The sequence below is a fragment of the Coregonus clupeaformis genome, chromosome 16, assembly GCF_020615455.1.
Source record: "Coregonus clupeaformis isolate EN_2021a chromosome 16, ASM2061545v1, whole genome shotgun sequence".
Taxonomy (NCBI): Eukaryota; Metazoa; Chordata; class Actinopteri; order Salmoniformes; family Salmonidae; genus Coregonus; species Coregonus clupeaformis.
The window spans coordinates 157711-176311 of NC_059207.1; the positions used below are offsets into that span (position 1 = coordinate 157711).

At 48.9% G+C, this 18601-nt stretch overlaps 1 protein-coding gene across 3 annotated transcripts in view; it reads right to left on the bottom strand.

Moving 5' to 3' along the window:
• Nucleotides 1–277: 277 nt before the first annotated feature.
• The window catches only part of LOC121551859 (platelet-derived growth factor subunit A-like), a 30431-nt gene continuing 12107 nt past the window's right edge, over nt 278–18601 (bottom strand). For 2 of the 3 annotated variants that reach the window (XR_006661836.1, XR_006661835.1), the window contains 3 exons: nt 4883–5009; nt 4071–4210; nt 278–2782 (listed from right to left, as the gene is read on the bottom strand). Coding sequence is in view for 1 of the 3 variants with exons in the window: in XM_045225493.1 (XP_045081428.1) it covers nt 2769–2782; nt 4883–5009 (141 nt within the window). In the remaining 2 variants the exon portion in view is untranslated. The remainder of the gene's footprint in view (nt 2783–4070; nt 4211–4882; nt 5010–18601) is intronic. The other variant, XM_045225493.1, reaches the window with a different exon arrangement.

Below are 18601 nucleotides of genomic sequence, written 5' to 3' on the forward strand. Positions count from 1 at the left end.
CTGACTTGAAAGGTGAAGACAATATGGTGGAAACTCATCATTACCCACTGGGCACACACTGGTTGAATCAACGTTGTTTCCACGTAATTTCAATGAAGTTACGTTGAACCAACGTGGAATTGATGTTGAATTGAAGTCTGTGCCCAGTGAGTAGGTTTTTTCACCTGGTCAGTTCTTTCAGCAAGGGAAGGATTGATTTATACGGCAACTAAGAAAGAGACGTGGCCCAAATCAGACTGTACCAACTAGGATCAAAAACAGGACCCAACATTCTGTGTACAGTTTGATAAGCAGAAATGTATTTATTATTGAAAACATAAATATATAAATTATAATCATTGCTGTTTTTATCCAATGGAGGCCCAAATAAAAAATGTAATAAGCTTGTGCTGTTGTAGTTTGTTTAGTTACTGTAAGCAATGGTCCCTGGTCTATTGACAATGAATGACTAAATGAATGCATTGCAAAATGGTGGTGAAACTTCTTCTGATTTCCTTTCTACATATATAGCACCAATGGAATCACCTTGGAAGTCTGTATAGTGCAGTTGAAGATGTTGTTATCCCAGCACAAAGCAGCTGCAGATACAGTGTTTTTGCTTCTTCAGTCATCTATTTTCTCTCAACATGCCTCTCACCCAGGACTTCATAAAGTGCTGATCTTGGATCAGTTAGGCTTTTTAGATCATAATGAATAAGATTACATGAACAGCACTCCTACTCTGAGACATTTTGGAAAAGTGCCCAGGTCTTTCTATTGATTTAGTGTGTGCCAAACGACAATCTATTCCCTATGTAGTGCACTACTTTTGGCCAGTGGCTCTGGTCAAAAGTAGTGCACTGCACTCTATGGGAAAGAGGGTGTTGTTAGAGATTTGGTGTCAGTCTCTTCATAAACAGTGGTATCTTATTTTTTATCTTATCTTTCACTCATCAACAGTGGAACAGTCTTCATCATTGTTAACGTGTCAATGGAAGACTGCTGCTTGATTAACAAGGAAACCATTCATGCACGTTTGTTCACAAAGATGGACTTTGTACTCGTTAAGAACAGCTTGTGTGCTGGTGGGGCGGACAGGGCACCATCTTATCAAAGGAGTGTGATATTGGTTAAAAGTGGTTTCACACACACATTTATGTGCACACACACACATACTGACCGTGTGTGTTCTGTTGTGTTTAATGGTACTCTGGTTACTGGGTGTAACTTTCGGCTAGACAGATAACTGGGTTAAAGAGACACAGCCCCAGATTGAGTCTTCCTCAGCCAGCTCTACCCTAACCTGATCTCAGATCAGTTTGTGCTGTCTTGCCAATGACTACATGTGTTTGCAAGACAACACAAACTGATCTGGGACCAGGTTAGCTCTATCCAGCTCTCTAGATAATACAGTACAGCACTGCTGATGTAAGCCTACCCTACACCACCAAACAGGGTGCAAGGCTGGGGCCTTATACATTTCATCACCCCCATTCCTGCATAGTTTCCATGGATTAAATACAAGCATTCAACCACAACAAACAAAGAAATAACAAACATACTTCCTGCTTGAATATAAGTAAGCATAATATATTTTTTAACAAAAATAAAACATCTTCCTGTACTTGTACAGACTCTGTCAACCCATCTCCTCTTCGCCATGTTTCGTTACGTTTTCAGCCCATACAACTAGACTTGAGATTGTTCAGATAATATACTGTCAAATAATAATGCAACATTGAACAAGAGTAACAACAACATTAACAACTACAAACAAATGTGGACATGGAGATTCACTACCAGAGGATCAGACAGACCATGACTTTTACATGTCACAGAAAACATAACAATGTCTTGGAGGGAGAGAGAGAGAAATGAAAACGTTCACACGTATAAATAGTTTATTAGTAGCAATGAATGAATCTTCCTTTCTGAATCGTTCTGTAGTGTACATGGCGACTGGCACAATCCCAATAGGAGCAGATAGGGAAACCCAAGAGAGAGAAGCAGAGAAGCCATCTTGGAACAACAGGTTCTGATGATTCCAAACCCTTTTCCCAACACTTCCAAAAGAGACAAAATGGCGACCATTTTATGAGTTCCAGAATGTTCACAAGTTCCACTACAGTGTACAGAGAGTTCTGGAACAACAAGTAACACGACCAGGACCTTCTACACCTCTCTACAACTTATTTTTCCCTCTCTCCCTCTCTCTCTTTCTCTCCATCAGTCATTGACTGTCCAGGTAAGTGTCACTTAGGCCAAAGGCTAGGAGCATGCAAGCCTCCACACGTACCATAGAGTCCACTGATTGTCCCTCTCTGTGTCCTTTTAGGATCCAGTCAACAGATCCCCCATGGAGGCTTAATCCAATGATCCATCCTGGATCTCTCTCTGCGATCGTCATTTTGTCCTGTGAACCCAAAGTTTTTCCACCAAAGACAGAAACAAACGACAACCCATCTCGTCGTCCTCCTCCTCCTCCTCTTCTCTTTTCTGCCCAGCTCTTTATCGGCTTCACCATCCTCATCCGCATCATTGTTCGATTGGTTGGTTCTGCTGTGCTTGGCAGAGACCATCTGCATTACTTTTTACAGTAATAGAAAAAAGCACCTTTGGCATTTTATTAACTTTTTGTCTTTTTTTCTCTTTACAGTATTCTTTGTTTTAAAAAGGCGGTAGGTGGCGTGGGGTGGGGTGGGGTCAGGGAAGGGGTAGGTCAGCAGTCCAAATATGGCAGCATCCTCTCTTTGGCCCCTTCCACACTGAAGTCCAATGCTGCTGGGGTCTCACCTTATGTCCACTGTGGAGAAGAGAGAGAGCTAACGTTAACATTTAGCATTTCATTAGCATTAGCATGATAATTACTATTACTATTAGCTTTAGCATTACCATTACCCTCATAATTACTACTACCATTAGCTTTAGCATTAGCATTAGCATTTAAATAATCCCCATACTATTTGAACATGTTAGAGAGGTAAAATGTGATATTCGTTCCCCATTTTGTTCAATTTCAACCCATTCAATTTCAACCCATACACACAGCCAATTACATTGGCATAAGCCTTCTCCTGATTTCAATAACAGAGTTATCAAATATACAAGTCATCATCCCAGGGGCTGGCCATGCATTTTCAATCAGTGAGTGTGTGATTCAGTACAAAGTACAAGCACGTGAGCTGGGTGTGGAAGTGATCTAAAAACGCACGATAGACAACAAACAATCTCTCATAGGGAATGACAGACATAGAGACAGACAGAGAGACAGACAGAGAGAGAGAGAGAGAGAGAGAGAGAGAGAGAGAGAGAGAGAGAGAGAGAGAGAGAGAGAGAGAGAGAGAGAGAGAGAGAGAGAGAGAGAGAGAGAATGAGAGAGAGAGAGAGAGAGAGAGAGAGAGAGAGAGAGAGAGAGAGATGAGAGAATGAGAGAGAGAGAGAGAGAGAATGAGAGAGAGAGAGATGAGACAGGACAAATGGACAGAGAGGATGAGAGAGAAAGAAAAAAAGACATGAAAACAGAGGAGAGCATGGAGGGAAGTAGAGACATCTAGAAACAGAGGAGAGCATGGAGGGAAGTAGAGACATCTAGAAACAGACGAGAGCATAGAGGGAAGTAGAGACATCTAGAAACAGAGGAGAGCATAGAGGGAAGTAGAGACATCTAGAAACAGAGGAGAGCATAGAGGGAAGTAGAGACATCTAGAAACAGAGGAGAGCATAGAGGGAAGTAGAGACATCTAGAAACGTATTTGAAATCAGATACACACAGAGACACAGAGACAGCTGGAGTGAAGGACAAATACTGGTCTGTGAACAAGGTGAGGTTGAAATACTCATTCATAAACTCATACAGGCATAAAAACATAACACAAAGTGGATATGCAGGGAGCAGGCAGGCATACAAATCACACAGAATCATGCAGCGGCATACACAGAGCGCAGCCCATTTCAGCCCTCCCTCTCCTCACACTGATTGGGTATGGCGTGTTTGTGACCTGATTGGCAACCCTTTCTCTGCCCTGATTGGGCGTGTGACCAGCAGGTGGGTGATTGGTTGGATTGCCATGCTGGTGCTAAAGTCCTCCTACCTGTTGGAGCCGGGGGGGGGGGTAGTCCGGCAGCCAGACTTTGGAATAATGTGTGCAAGTTTATTATGTCGCCAATAAATCCTTGTTGAGCTTTAGCTTTTTAGGTTTCCTTTTTTTACCTTTAGCCCTATTATGGTGGCCTGAAAACACAAGTTGGGGAGGGAGGATAGGAGGACAAGGACAGGGGTTAGCAATAGGGGGAAGCAGCAAGGTTCATGACACAACGAGCAGAAAGCAGAGAAGATAAAAGCCCCCATGACAGAGAGAGATGTCAAGAGGATATCAAATGACACTATAAATAGTTAAGATGCCTTATCAGTCCACATCGTTCCTCTTATCTCTTCCCAACGGAGGCTTTGGATCAAGGAGAAAGGATTGTTACCTGCCGTCGAATCCAAGCCAAGCAGCCTTTGGACACCCTCCCTTTACACACACACACACACACACACACAAACAAACACGCTCACAGACTCGCATGCAGGCACACACACACTCACTCACTGACACTCTCTTTCTCTCAGACACACACACAAGGGGCCTTGTAGATTTGGCAATAGCAGGCTAGCTTGCAGGCGTGTCTGTTTCCCCAACAGTCATATACAAAAGGTTATCCAGTGCAAGCCAGAGAGCCAGCAGCCAGACACACAGACAGGACAGAATAGCAGTATAAAGAGACCAGGCATAGGAAGGAATGACTGAATGGGGCGGGACTCAGTCGCAGTTATTCAGACATCAAACCAAACAGTCTCTGAAGGCCATGGTTACGCTCCAATAACGGTGTGACAAATTCGGTCGACCATAATATTATTTACCTGTGTCTGCGTCTGAGTGCTCCGTCACGTGATGTTGTGACGTGCACACACACTCCAGGTGGTCTTCTAACCTGACCAAGACCTCCTTGAGCTTGGGTTTCCTCCGCACATACTCCACCTTGGCCACCTGAAAGAAGGGAGGGAGGGATGAAGAGAGGGAGAGAGAGAGAGGTTAACAACACTACCACAATAACACCATGTCGTTTAGGCTTTTTCTGTGTACCCTTCATTCACCTTTCACTCCTTCTCCATTAGCTGACATCAAGAGAGATGGAGGAATGAAAAGAAAGAAAGAGAAAGCCCTGCTCCCTCCTCCATTTCTCCTTCTCTAACGCCAAGAGGCGCAGCGCCGTGACTGATGAGCGTTTCACAAGCCTGATTCAGATAAACAACCAAAATGGCCACCATAATTTCCCTCTCTGTTTGATGTATGACTGCAGCATTCCATTGGGGCTGATGCATTGGGTTCCGCTGCAGCGTTCTATGGCCTGGTGATCAGGTGTGTCAATATTGAGCAGAGGCTCAAACGATAGGGAGGGAGGAGGGAGTGACACGCCCCATGAGGCCTAGTGTAGATTCATCCTGGCTGGGGAGAGGTGTTTGGGAGGTCCCCCTGCCTCTGTGCCAGTCCTGCTCCCCTACCTCATCTCAACTAATTTACTGTAGCCAAGTCTACCCCTTGCACTTAATCCAACCCAACACTAACCCACACAGCCAGATCTTACACAGACCTCCAGCTAAACTTCCATTCAATAACTCCACCAACCCCAACACTGACTCCCCACCACCCACCCACTTCAAGGGGCCTGTGGAGTGGGTGTAGTTGGGCTGTTGGGTGGTTGTGTAAAATGGCGTTAGGTGATGCCTCTCTCTGATCTCTGATCTGAAGGCCAGGGGCAGGTACACACACACACACACTAACACACCCTGGGCCAGGGCCACATGGAAACAATATCTCAGGCTTCTGTGCTCTTCCTGGTCATGGCACGGGACAGGATATTGACCGGCAATCTCCCCACGCTTTGTGGCGTTATGAACAATGCTGTTATGCAGTCAGGACAGCTCACACACACATACACACACACACAAACACACACACACAGATGGGAGAGAAGGAGAGTTCTTTCTCAATCCCATTCTGGCCTCCAGCCAAGTCAAGCTCTACCCAGTGAATTAGTCACACAGCCCAAATAATACACCATTCCATTCTGATACTACATAACCTTGTAATGTTTGTGCCCAAACAATGGCCCTGCAATGATGTAACGTCCCAGCAACATAAGCCCAGGGTGAGAAAGAGACGTAGACTGAACTGGACACAGAGTGGCAAGAAAGAGGGCAGGGAGTACACAGCATCCACTATTCAGCATCCTCCCTTTGAAACAGTGTATTTTAGAAAGGGAGGATGAGGGGGATGACGAGGGATAGAGGGAGTGAAAACAGGGATAGAGGGAGTGAAAACAGGGATAGAGGGAGTGAAAAGGAGGGTAAGTAGCAGAGGTATGCCCTGGGTAAATAGTGGACAATGGTGTCTGGACAGCGATCAGGATGGTGTGTTTGCCATTATCTCCGGTCTGAAGGAGAGGGTGAGAGGGCCTGAGCAGAGAGAGAGGGAGAGGGAGGGTGAGAGAGGGAAGATGGGTAAAAGAGAGAAGCGGTGGAAAGGGGGGAGAGAGGAGGGAAGAGAGGAGGGAATGGGTGAGCGAAAAAGGGAGAAAGAAAGAATGGGTGAGAGAAAACCTATGTGTCTTTCGCATAAGGTGGCAGATGTTGGGGGTGTTAGATTTGTGTACATTCCGGGGACCATGTCATTATGGGGTGGGTTGTGTGTGTGTAGGGGGAAGGGGGTCTTTAAAGGAGGGGGACAGCACACTGACCGTGATCATGGGTAGCATTAAGTCTCATTCATACGTAACCTATTAAACTCAGTCTAGTTCTGTTTAACCCTCAAGGACACTGGTGACTAATATAGGCCTGATTAATCGATAGTGTTTCCTGAGTAAAAAAGCCAAACTGAATCCCCCTCCTTGTCACTTGCCAGTGTGTGTGACAGGGGAATCAGAGCTGTATGCTCACAGGGGCTGCAGCTGTCTCTGTGCCCGGCTCCGCTGCCGTTGGTTACCAGAATGTCTAGGGGGTCAGGGGTCGGCCAATCAGAAACAGGGAGAGTCAGCGGTGCCTGACAGTGACTACTGTGGCGGAGCCTAATGACAAATGATACACACACACACAGTTGCACAAACAAACACACATCGACAGGGGGATAAAGCGGTGTGTGTGTGTGTGTGTGACAGAGAGGCCCAGCAGTAGACCTGTTACTCTGCCCTCAACACAGTAGGGTTAAGGACACACAACGCAGGATAGCACCTAAACCCCTTCCCTCCTCCATGTGTGTGTGTTTCAACATGTCTCCCACAACCAAGTTACGTACTGTCTCTCTTCTCTTCCCACTTTGTCAACAGCAAGCTTTCTCTTGCTTTGTCACTGTCTTCCTCTATACTTCTCATCTCCCTCCTTCTCATTCCCTCCCTCCCTTCACTTGTCTCCTTGTACACAGCCAGGGCACATTCACAGTCGCAGTATGAGAATACACTAATACTGGAATTAGGAGGTGGAGAGGAGGAGGAGGACAAGGAGGGGAGGGGTGTCACCATGTCAGCCTGTCTGTGTCCCTGCCACCATGTCAGCCTGTCTGTGTCCCTGTCACCATGTCAGCCTGTCTGTGTCCCTGCCACCATGTCAGCCTGTCTGTGTCCCTGCCACCATGTCAGCCTGTCTGTGTCCCTGCCACCTTGTCAGTCTGTCTGTGTCCCTGCCACCATGTCAGCCTGTCTGTGTCCCTGCCACCATGTCAGCCTGTCTGTGTCCCTGCCACCATGTCAGCCTGTATGTGTCCCTGCCACCATGTCAGTCTGTCTGTGTCCCTGCCACCATGTCAGCCTGTCTGTGTCCCTGCCACCTTGTCAGCCTGTCTGTGTCCCTGCCACCATGTCAGCCTGTCTGTGTCCCTGCCACCATGTCAGCCTGTCTGTGTCCCTGCCACCATGTCAGTCTGTCTGTGTCCCTGCCACCATGTCAGCCTGTCTGTGTCCCTGCCACCATGTCAGCCTGTCTGTGTCCCTGCCACCATGTCAGCCTGTCTGTGTCCCTGCCACCATGTCAGCCTGTCTGTGTCCCTGCCACCATGTCAGCCTGTCTGTGTCCCTGCCACCATGTCAGCCTGTCCGTGTCCCTGCCACCATGTCAACCTGTCTGTGTCCCTGCCACCATGTCAGCCTGTCACCATGTCAGCCTGTCTATGTCCTGTCATGACACTCTCTGACTCCCCAGAAATATTGACGTTCATAGTTAATTCAATCTAACTTTCATTGAACCCACTCAAGTCCCGTCTCAGAGCCCACCATCACAGCAGCTAGACACACCACAAAAATACCCTGTGGTGCAACCGAAGGGGCCCCACACACTCTATATATAAATCATCAACCTCTAAACTCCGGCAGAAAGCCGGGCCTGGGAAAGAATCCCAGTCAGGTTATGGAATGATATCCGATCCGGCCAGAGCAACGGAGCAACAGAGGGTTTAAAGGGTTTATGCAATGAGCTCTGGGATAGAAGGGAAAAGATAGGTATCTTCCTGGTCTCTCTCCCAGTCTCTCCTAGTCTCTCCTAGTCTCTCAAAGTATGTCCTGGTCTAACCCGGTCTCTCTCCCAGTCTTTCCCTGTCACACTCAGTCTCTCCCAATCTCTCCCAGTCTTTCCCAGCCTCTCCTTGTCTATCCCAGTGTCCTCCCAGTCCCTCTCCCAGTCTCTCCTGGTCTCTTCAACTCTCTCCCAGCCTTTCCCAGTCTTTCCCAATGTCTCCCAGTTTCTCTCCAGTCTCTCTCCAGTGTCTCTCCAGTCTCTATCCCAGTCTCTCTCCAGTCTCTCTCCAGTCTCTCTCTCCAGTCTCTATCCCAGTCTCTATCCCAGTCTCTCCCAGCTCTGAAGCCGATTGTGCTGGCCGGGTTAATTGGGAATTCCCCCGATGGGAGCGCCGGAGCATGGAAAGGAAAGTTTTGTCTCGGCGGTCCAAAGAAAACAAGGTTTGGCTGTGGATGTGCACCATGGGTAGTCAGGAATGGAAACAACATCGCAATAAAGGAAAATAAATAAGATGGGGGAGGAGGGGGAGAGTAAGACGGGAGGGGTGAAGGAGGAGGGGAGAGTGAGGGGTACGCAATTCATCTGTCGCCGGATAAATTAAGTGGCCGAGGCCCAACACCAGACACCAGACACACAGAAAAAAACCTGCAACCCCTTCTAACCCTGCTCATTGTGAGCTACCAGGGGGTTGAGGGTAGGGGGACAGAGAAGGCAGGAGGGAGATAGAGGGGGCTGTCTGTCTATCTATCTGTCTGACAGTCTGGTTTTAATGGAAAAAGGAATAGATTCCCTCCTCCCCGTTAAGGGTGATCCTCATGAGGAACCCAATGACCAGGGCTTTGAACATGACGGACAGACAGACAGCAAATCCCCCAACGCTTTCAAGAGGGGGATTGAGGGGTGGATGGGGGGTTATAAGGGGTGCTGAGGGGGGATTAGGGGTGTGGGGTGAAGAAAGGAAACAAGAAGAGCATTTATCATATGGCACGCAGGCAGGAATGCCAATGGAAACCAATGGGAGGGCTGAGAAAAAGCACTTTATTTCTTCACACCAGTCTCTCTCTCTCTCTCTCTCTCTCTCTCTCTCTCTCTCTCTCTCTCTCTCTCTCTCTCTCTCTCTCTCTCTCTCTCTCTCTCTCTCTCTCTCTCTCTCTCTCCCCCCCCCCCCCCTCTCTCTCTCTCTCTCTCTCTCTCTCTTCTCTCTCTCTCTCTCTCTTTCTCTTCTCTCTCTCTCTTTCTCTCTCTCTCTCTTTCTCTCTCCATTTCTCTCCATCTCTCTCCCTCTCTCACAGCTCCCACTGTATCACCAGATGTGTATGTGGGGATCGTCTCGACCGCAGACTAAGTCTGCCTCTCCTTCCTACTGACACCAAGTATGATGATCATCAAATATCCAATATCAAAGCGTCCAAGAAGAGATGTCATTTCTCCTTCATTCCTTTCCTACTCCTCCCCATGTCCTCACACCAGAACACACACACACCGTACCACCTCACACAAGATGGTTTTCATTACTTTTGCTGTGACTCAATCTAAACCAAGAGCACTCCTACTGATAGTAGTGGAAATTGGAAACCACTCTTTGTCAGAGACCAGAAATGAAGAGTAAAACACACTCCCAGAAAGGGAGGTGAAAATGATTACAGTTATAGACTAGAGAGCATAAACAAGGTGGTAGAGGGAGAGAGAGTGAGAGAGAGAGATTGTTTATTTCAGTTTTGTTTCTTGTCTATTTCACTTGCTTTGTCAATGTAAACATGTGTTTCCCATGCCAATAAAGCCCTTTGAATTGAATTGAGAGAGAGAGAGAGAGAGAGAGAGAGAGAGAGAGAGAGAGAGAGAGAGAGAGAGAGAGAGAGAGAGAGAGAGAGAGAGATAGAGAGAGAGAGAGCGACAGAGACAGACAGGCAGGCAGACAGAAAGCGAGGAAGGGAGGGAAGGAGATGGAGACAGACGAAGAAAGAACAAAATTGAGAGAGGTAACAAGATGGAGGTGGAGAGGGAATGCTCTACTTTGTCATCAATGGTAATTAGAGCTAGGTAAGAGTGGTGTTTATATGACAGTGGTCTGACAGGTAATCACTACTCTGTAGAGGCCCTGTTGGCACAAGTATGGGATGACAGAGAGAACACCCCTTATTACCTTGTCTTTATCTTTTCATGTTTTCCTGTTTTCTACCATTCTGATGAATGTCCTGTGGGCTGAAATGTTGATGGGGTTTTTAAGCACAACATATTTTAGTTTAGTCTATCCAATAGAGAGAGAACTGAAGGCAGGTACAGATGTTGGAGCTTAATTTGACCAGTTTATCAAAGCACAAAAATTGTCCTGCAGCAATAGAAAGATGTGAATTTTAGAAGCCTTTTTAAACCTCTAATACACTATAAGTTTGCATTTCCTGCTGTGCAGGATCATTCCAGCAACAACCGGGTGATCAAATGAAGATCCAACATCTGTAGTGTAGTGGCGAGTAGTGTAGTGGTGTAGTGTACTGTTGTGTTCCCCAGCAGGGCTGGGCTCTGGGACACTGATTAGCACAGCAAACAGAATAGGCCTTGACACCCTGTTAAAGCAGGAAGAGTCACAGAACACACTCAGCATGTAAGAAACTAACGTCAAATAGACCAGAACTGGAATTTTATATACTTTAGCTGTACTTTATAGAGCTCGCAATGGAACCAGTAGAAATGTCCCAAAAGCGCAAACCTGGCACTCAAGGCAGGCTAAAGTAAACACTCAATGTATTTGAAAGATTTCAAATATATAGTATTTGAACTCAGGTTAGATAGAGAGAAACAGCTTTAAACGCTGAAGAGGGTGAGAGGAAGAGAGAGGTGGATGAAGTCAAAGGGGAAGTTCAAAAGGGAGGACAGGAGAAGAGGACGTAAAAATGAAGAAAGAATAAAAAGAGATAAAAAAAACATTTTGAGCTACATTTCTTGTTTCAGCAGATGCATTCCAGACGGTCCAGTTCTGGCCCATGTTCTAGAATCTGTCTAGCTTCATGGTCTCTGGCACACCATGGGTGACCCCCCAGACACACACACACACACACACACACACACACACACACACACACAATCCAACTCTCACCATTTAGCAGAAAAGCTGGGAGGGGGGAGAAGTGAAAATACTTCACAGCTGCACCAACTTCAAACAGGGGACCCCTTCACTTCCCCTCTCCCCCCTCCATCCCCTCATCCCTCTCTCACGTAATCCACACGACGCCTCACACACACATTAATCACACTGACTGTATGGCCGTCAACCCGTCCCTTTATTTATGAAACACCCCGTAACTGGGTCCCACACGAGGACAGGCCCCGGATAGTAGCTACTGCTTCCGTCCTGACTGACTGACTGCCATTCAGATGAATGGGGGAAAGGAAGTGTGTGTGTGTGTGTGTGCGTGTGTGTGAGCATGCTTGCTTGCGTGCATCCGTGTGCCTGCTTCACCTCTGTGTGTGTACTTTCCCATGAATGTGTTTCCTCCTGTGTGTGTGTGTGTAGAGGTCAAGAGGTCAGCGGAGGCTCCTTAAAGTCAGGGGCAGTAGAGAGATGTGTAGATCCTGAAGCTATATCCTCCTGACCCTCTGTCGCCCCCAGCTTTCATCCAACAGCCATCAACACTTCATTACTCTGTGGCCTCTCTTCCCCTCAGTAACACTCTCATCTCTCTCCTGCTACTGCTGCTGCTGCCTCAACACTAATGGTCTTGTCCCAGGCAGCGCATTAGGGGAGAACACACGGCACAGAGGAGCTAACACTCACACACACAGGCGCAAACATGCACAAATGCATGTGCGCACACACAGACACACACACACACACACAAACACACAAAGAAACACACACACGCACAAACTGGGAATACTTGTTACACACTCCCACAGAGAATGACACAGCCGAGCAGATGAGGTAACCCTCTCCTACTCCTAGTCTTTCTGATTGCTTGTCCATTACTCCTCCATGTTCCACTAGACTAGTATTCTCTCTCTGTCTGTCTGTCTGTCTGTCTGTCTGTCTGTCTGCCTGCCTGCCTGCCTGCCTGCCTGCCTGCCTGCCTGCCTGCCTGCCTGCCTGCCTGCCTGCCTGCCTGCCTGCCTGCCTGCCTCGCCTGCCTGCCTGCCTGCCTGCCTGCCTGCCTGCCTGCCTGCCTGCCTGCCTGCCTGCCTGCCTGCCTGCCTGCCTGCCTGCCTGCCTGCCTGCCTGCCTGCCTGCCTGCCTGCCTGCCTGCCTGCCTGCCTGCCTGCCTGCCTGCCTGCCTGCCTGCCTGCCTGCCTGCCTGCCTGCCTGCCTGCCTGCCTGCCTGCCTGCCTGCCTGCCCTGCCTGCCCGCCTGCCTGCCTGCCTGCCTGCCTGCCTGCCTGCCTGCCTGCCTGCCTGCCTGCCTGCCTGCCTGCCTGCCTGCCTGCCTGCCTGCCTGCCTGCCTGCCTGCCTGCCTGCCTGCCTGCCTGCCTGCCTGCCTGCCTGCCTGCCTGCCTGCCTGCCCTGCCTGCCTGCCTGCCTGCCTGCCTGCCTGCCTGCCTGCCCGCCTGCCTGCCTGCCTGCCTGCCTGCCTGCCTGCCTGCCTGCCTGCCTGCCTGCCTGCCTGCCCTGCCTGCCTGCCTGCCTGCCTGCCTGCCTGCCTGCCTGCCTGCCTGCCTGCCTGCCTGCTTGCCTGCCTGCCTGCCTGCCTGCCTGCCTGCCTGCCTGCCTGCCTGCCTGCCTGCCTGCCTGCCTGCCTGCCTGCCTGCCTGCCTGCCTGCCTGCCTGCCTGCCTGCCTGCCTGCCTGCCCGCCTGCCTGCCTGCCTGCCTGCCTGCCTGCCTGCCTGCCTGCCTGCCTGCCTGCCTGCCTGCCTGCCTGCCTGCCTGCCTGCCTGCCTGCCTGCCTGCCTGCCTGCCTGCCTGCCTGCCTGCCTGCCTGCCTGCCTGCCTGCCTGCCTGCCTGCCTGCCTGCCTGCCTGCCTGCCTGCCTGCCTGCCTGCCTGCCTGCCTGCCTGCCTGCCTGCCTGCCTGCCTGCCTGCCTGCCTGCCTGCCTGCCTGCCTGCCTGCCTGCCTGCCTGCCTGCCTGTCTGTCTGTTGTTCAGGGAGATAGGGTTGTGCTTACTGGCTAGTCTCTCTAGACAGATGGGTTGCTTCGAACAATGTACCAATGTACCAAGGCTCCAGCTTTCCACATCTGTAGAAGTTTGGTGTCAGTTGGGACAGAGAGAATGAGTCAGGAATGGGACGCACGTCACCGGGAACTTCACTGCCGCATCCGATTGTTGCCCTAGCTAAACATGAGCACAATTCCTGCTCGCATTTTAAGCACGCCTACCCCCCCCCCGCTTTGTTTGCCAACATTCACCTTTCGAACGGTCAGAGAGAAGCCGACATCCTCCCCAGACCTAGTGCCGTCGTCTGGGATATCCAAGACAAGTTAGTTACAGCCAAACTACAACTAAAAGAGGGAAGTGACAGCTCTATTCTCTGTCAGTCTGACTGACTGTTTGCTTTAGCCCCATGGGAGCACACACACACACAAACACACACACACAAACACACACACACACACAAACACACAAACACATACATACACACACACACACACACACGTACCCAGTCCTCACCAGACCCTCTTGTCCTCAGAGCAGGGTCTGCTTCCCAGAACCCCCTGTTGTTTTACAGCTGACTGTGTCTAACCAGCAGGCACAGGCCAGCAGCACTGACAAATCCATCAGAACCCTGTAATGCAATGCAGCGCACCGCAGCTCATCACCACAGCTGGGGCCTTGAATACACACACACACTCAGGAGGAGATGGAAAAAGATGGGAAAGATGGAGCAGAGAAAGACAGAGAAAGGAGAGGGGTTGAGGAGGGGAATAAAAAGATACAGAGAAAGACTACAAAAAGAGATAAAAAGGGATATAGATGGGGGGAGAGAGAGAGAGAGAGAGAGAGAGAGAGAGAGAGAGAGAGAGAGAGAGAGAGAGAGAGAGCGATAGCGCGAGAGAGAGAGAGGGAGAGACAGCGATAGCGAGAGAGAGAGAGCGAGAGAGAGAGAGAGAGAGATTTGACATACCAATTAGGATCTGGCTAAAAATACTTGAATCAGTTATAGAACCCATTGCCCTTTATGGTTGTGAGGTCTGGGGTCTGCTCACCAACCAAGAATTCACAAAATGGGACAAACCCAAATTGAGACTCTGCATGCAGAATTCTGCAAAAATATCCTCAGTGTACAACAAAAAACACCAAATAATGCATGCAGAGCAGAATTAGGCCGATACCCGCTAATTATCAAAATCCAGAAAAGAGTCGTTAAATTCTACAACCACCTAAAAGTAAGCGATTCCCAAACCTTCCATAACAAAGCCATCCCCTACAGAGAGATGAACCTGGAGAATAGTCCCGTAAGCAAGCTGGTCCTGGGGCTCTGTTCACAAACTCAAACAGACCCCACAGAGCCCCAGGAAAGCAACACAATTAGACCCAACCAAATCATGAGAAAACAAAAAGATAATTACTTGACACATTGGAAAGAATTAACAAAAAAACAGAGCACACTAAAATGCTATTTGGCCCTAAACAGAGAGTACACTGTGGCAGAATACCTGACCACCGTGACTGACCCAAACTTAAGGAAAGTTTTGACTATGTACAGATTCAGTGAGCATAGCCTTGCTATTGAGAAAGGCAGACCTGGCTCTCAAGAGAAGACAGGCTATGTGCACACTGCCCACAAAATGAGGTGGAAACTGAGCTGCACTTCCTAACCTCCTGACAAATGTATGACCATATTAGAGACACATATTTCCCTCAGATTACAGAGATCCACAAAGAATTAGAAAACAAACCCAATTTTGATAAACTCCCTTATCTACTGGGTGAAAAACCACAGTGTGCCATCACAGCAGCAAGATTTGTGACCTGTTGCCACAAGAAAAGGGCAACCAGTGAAGAACAAACACCATTGTAAATACAACCCATATTTATGTTTATTTATTTTCCTATTTGTACTTTAACTATTTGCACATCGTTACAACACTGTATAGAGACATAATATGACATTTGAAATGTCTTTATTCTTTTGGAACTTCTGAGTGTAATGTTTACTGTTAATATTTATTATTTATTTCACTTTTGTTTACTATCTACTTCACTTGCTTTGGCAATGTTAACATACGTTTCCCATGCCAATAAAGCCCCTTAAATTGAATTGAATTGAATTGAGAGAGGGGGGGGGCAGAGAGAGAGGGAGAGAGAGGGGTAGAGAGAGAGAAAGGGGGTAAAGAGAGAGAGAGAGAGAGAGAGAGAGAGAGAGAGAGAGAGGGAGGGAGGGAAGGAGAGAGGGAGGGACGGTGAGGGGGAGCGAGGGTAAATAAGGAGAGAGTTATGGTAATGCTAATACTTAAAGGGAGGGAAGGAGTCGGTCTCTGTCTTTTATTTCTCTCTTATTCCTCATCACCTCTTCTCTCTCTCTCTCTTTCTCATTCATTATCCCCTCCTCTCTGTTTCTCTTCTTCTCTCGTTCCTGGCTTATCAGTAATGGACCAAAGTGCAGGAAAGAAAGAAAGAGAGAGAGAGAGAGAGAGAGAGAGACTAGATCTGCCACTATTCCCTCAGGCCAAGCCTATTTAAAGTTGACTTTTTGATTACTTCACCACTGAATAAACCAGGCTTGTATAGCAGCAGGGGCCTGCACAGACGTGCTCTTTTTCTGAGAGCGACAGAAGGGGAAATAAAAATAAAAAAGGGAAAAATAAATGAAGTGCATTTAGCTCCAATACTGAAATACATAACGGCACAAGGTGGAAAGAAACACACAATGCATTCTTTTCCCATCCCTCCATCCCTCCAGTCTAGCACAAGGAAAACATCTTGGGCCGGCGAGACAGGCAAATCTTTTGCCTCCTAATAAACCCAGAGGCAGAGAGAGAGGACCCCATTCAGCTCTATTCCTAAAGACGGGGGGGACTTGGAAGGAGGAGACAATGTTCCTCACACACAATATCCTGAATGTCTGCTGACTGGAGTCACCCCCGTCGGTTGACCTTTCCCGGGATAGAGCCTCTCTCTCTCTCTCAGCTCCCTCCCTGGTCCGACACGGAAAAACTTCCCCACAAAACCGCCCGTGGCTGGCTCCAGGGTTCCCCCCTCCCTCCCCGTCCCTGTGTTGTGTGAAGGAGTTTTGGATGGTGTGAGAAGGGGGACACAAGAGAGGGCATTCTGAGAATAGCCGACACAAAACTGTCCCATCCCCAACCATCTGTCCATCTTCCGCTCTCTCTCCACACCAATCCTCATAACCACTCTCACAGTGGGCTGTCAAGGAGAGAGACGACAAGCAAGCAGACAGGCCAGGTGAGGGTGAGACTACAGTGGAGGCCACTCAGTCATCATGACTCATGCCTGCCAGGCCAACTCAGAGCCACAGTGGACCACCTGTCCCTCCCAGTTGCTAAGTCCTCTATAGAGAACGCTAGACCACTTCTGCAACTGCACCCCAGAGCCAATGTCCTGACACAAAATGTCCACCTATCCCTTTGAGAGCTGACTGGCCAGTACTGCTGTGCCAGGAAACTGGTGATGATATTTTTGTTATTACTCTGGCTAGTGGCTATCGTGGCGGTATCGCCAAAGCTGAAGCCCTGGCATGGTGCAGCAATGGAGGTTTGCATGACAGCTGATAACCATGTCTCACCGGCCTGTGACCAGGCAAGATCAGCACGATGGATAGAGTACATAGACACTGTCTCATACACACACTGACACATACACACACACTGACATGACACACACACAAGATAAGCAAACACACACACATTCAAGAGATATTCAAGAACAGAATGTGCTCCTATGATCTCCCTATTCGTTCCCAGCCATCCAACACCGCACAGTACTTTGCTTGCTTCCATTATACATAAACACACAGGGACCAGAAGCAGTAACAAGCTGAAGTGTAAATAGACCGGGAACACATCTCAACTGAAGTCAGCGGTGTCTCCTCTGAGGAGAAACAGAGGCAGGGTGTTTTTCAGACTACCATGACAAGGAGTGTTGGTTACCGTAAAATACTGCTAGAACACCACCCCCCCCACCCAACACTCTCTCTCTCTCTCTCTCCCCTCCCTCTCTGCCTGCTTCCAGGAACACATACAACGGAACACAGACAGATAGTTGTGACAGCGGCCTGCCGGCCTGGGACATGCTGGACAGTCAAGACACACAGATGGCACCTGGGCTTTACAACCTGTTTACCATACACTGCTGCATTTCTATCCCTCTCTGTCTGTTTCTGTCTCTGTCGCCATATTTATCTATCTCCCCTCTCTCTCTCTCGCTCTCTCTCTCTTTCCCATCTCTCTCTCTTTCCCTCCCTCTCTCTCTCCTTCTCTCTCTCCCCTCTCTCTCTATCCCATCTGTCTCTCTCTCTTTCCCCCCCCCTCTCTCTTCTGTCTCATTCCCCTCTCCCTCTTTCTCTCTCTCTGCTGGTGCTCCTTGATCTACCCTCCAGCTGCTGCCCTAGCTGTAGGCCTCTACCCTCCCTCCCTCCCCCTCCCTCCCTCCCTCCCTCTCCTCCCTCCCTCCCTCCCTCTGTCTCTCTCTGCCTGTCACAGACACCCTGGACCCTCACCAACCAGGAGGTGGAGGGAGGGATGGAGGGAGGGAGGGAGGGAGGGAGGGAGAGGTGGAAGAGTGGGGGCTAAAAGGGAGTGTGGAAGTATACAATACATTTTGGGAGAAGGCCAAATGCCTGGTAGAGGGGGATGGAGAGATAGAGAGAGGGAGAGGGAGGCAAGGAAGGAGTGTTGAGGAAGACAACATGACTTAAGCCCTCCCTTTGTATGTAATCAACCTGCATGATTTACTGTACACTTACCCAAGTGAATGGGAGGAAAGAGTGTGTGTGTGTGTGTGAGTTTGTGTGTGTGTGTGTGTGTGCGTGCTTGGGGTGATTGTGTGTGTGTGTGTGTGTGTGGTGTGTGATTGTGTGTGTGTGTGTGTGCTTGGGGTGATTATGTGTCTGTGTGTGTGTGTGTGTTATTGTGTGTGTGTGTGTGTGTGTGTGTGTGTGTGTGGTGTGATTGTGTGTGTGTGTGCGTGT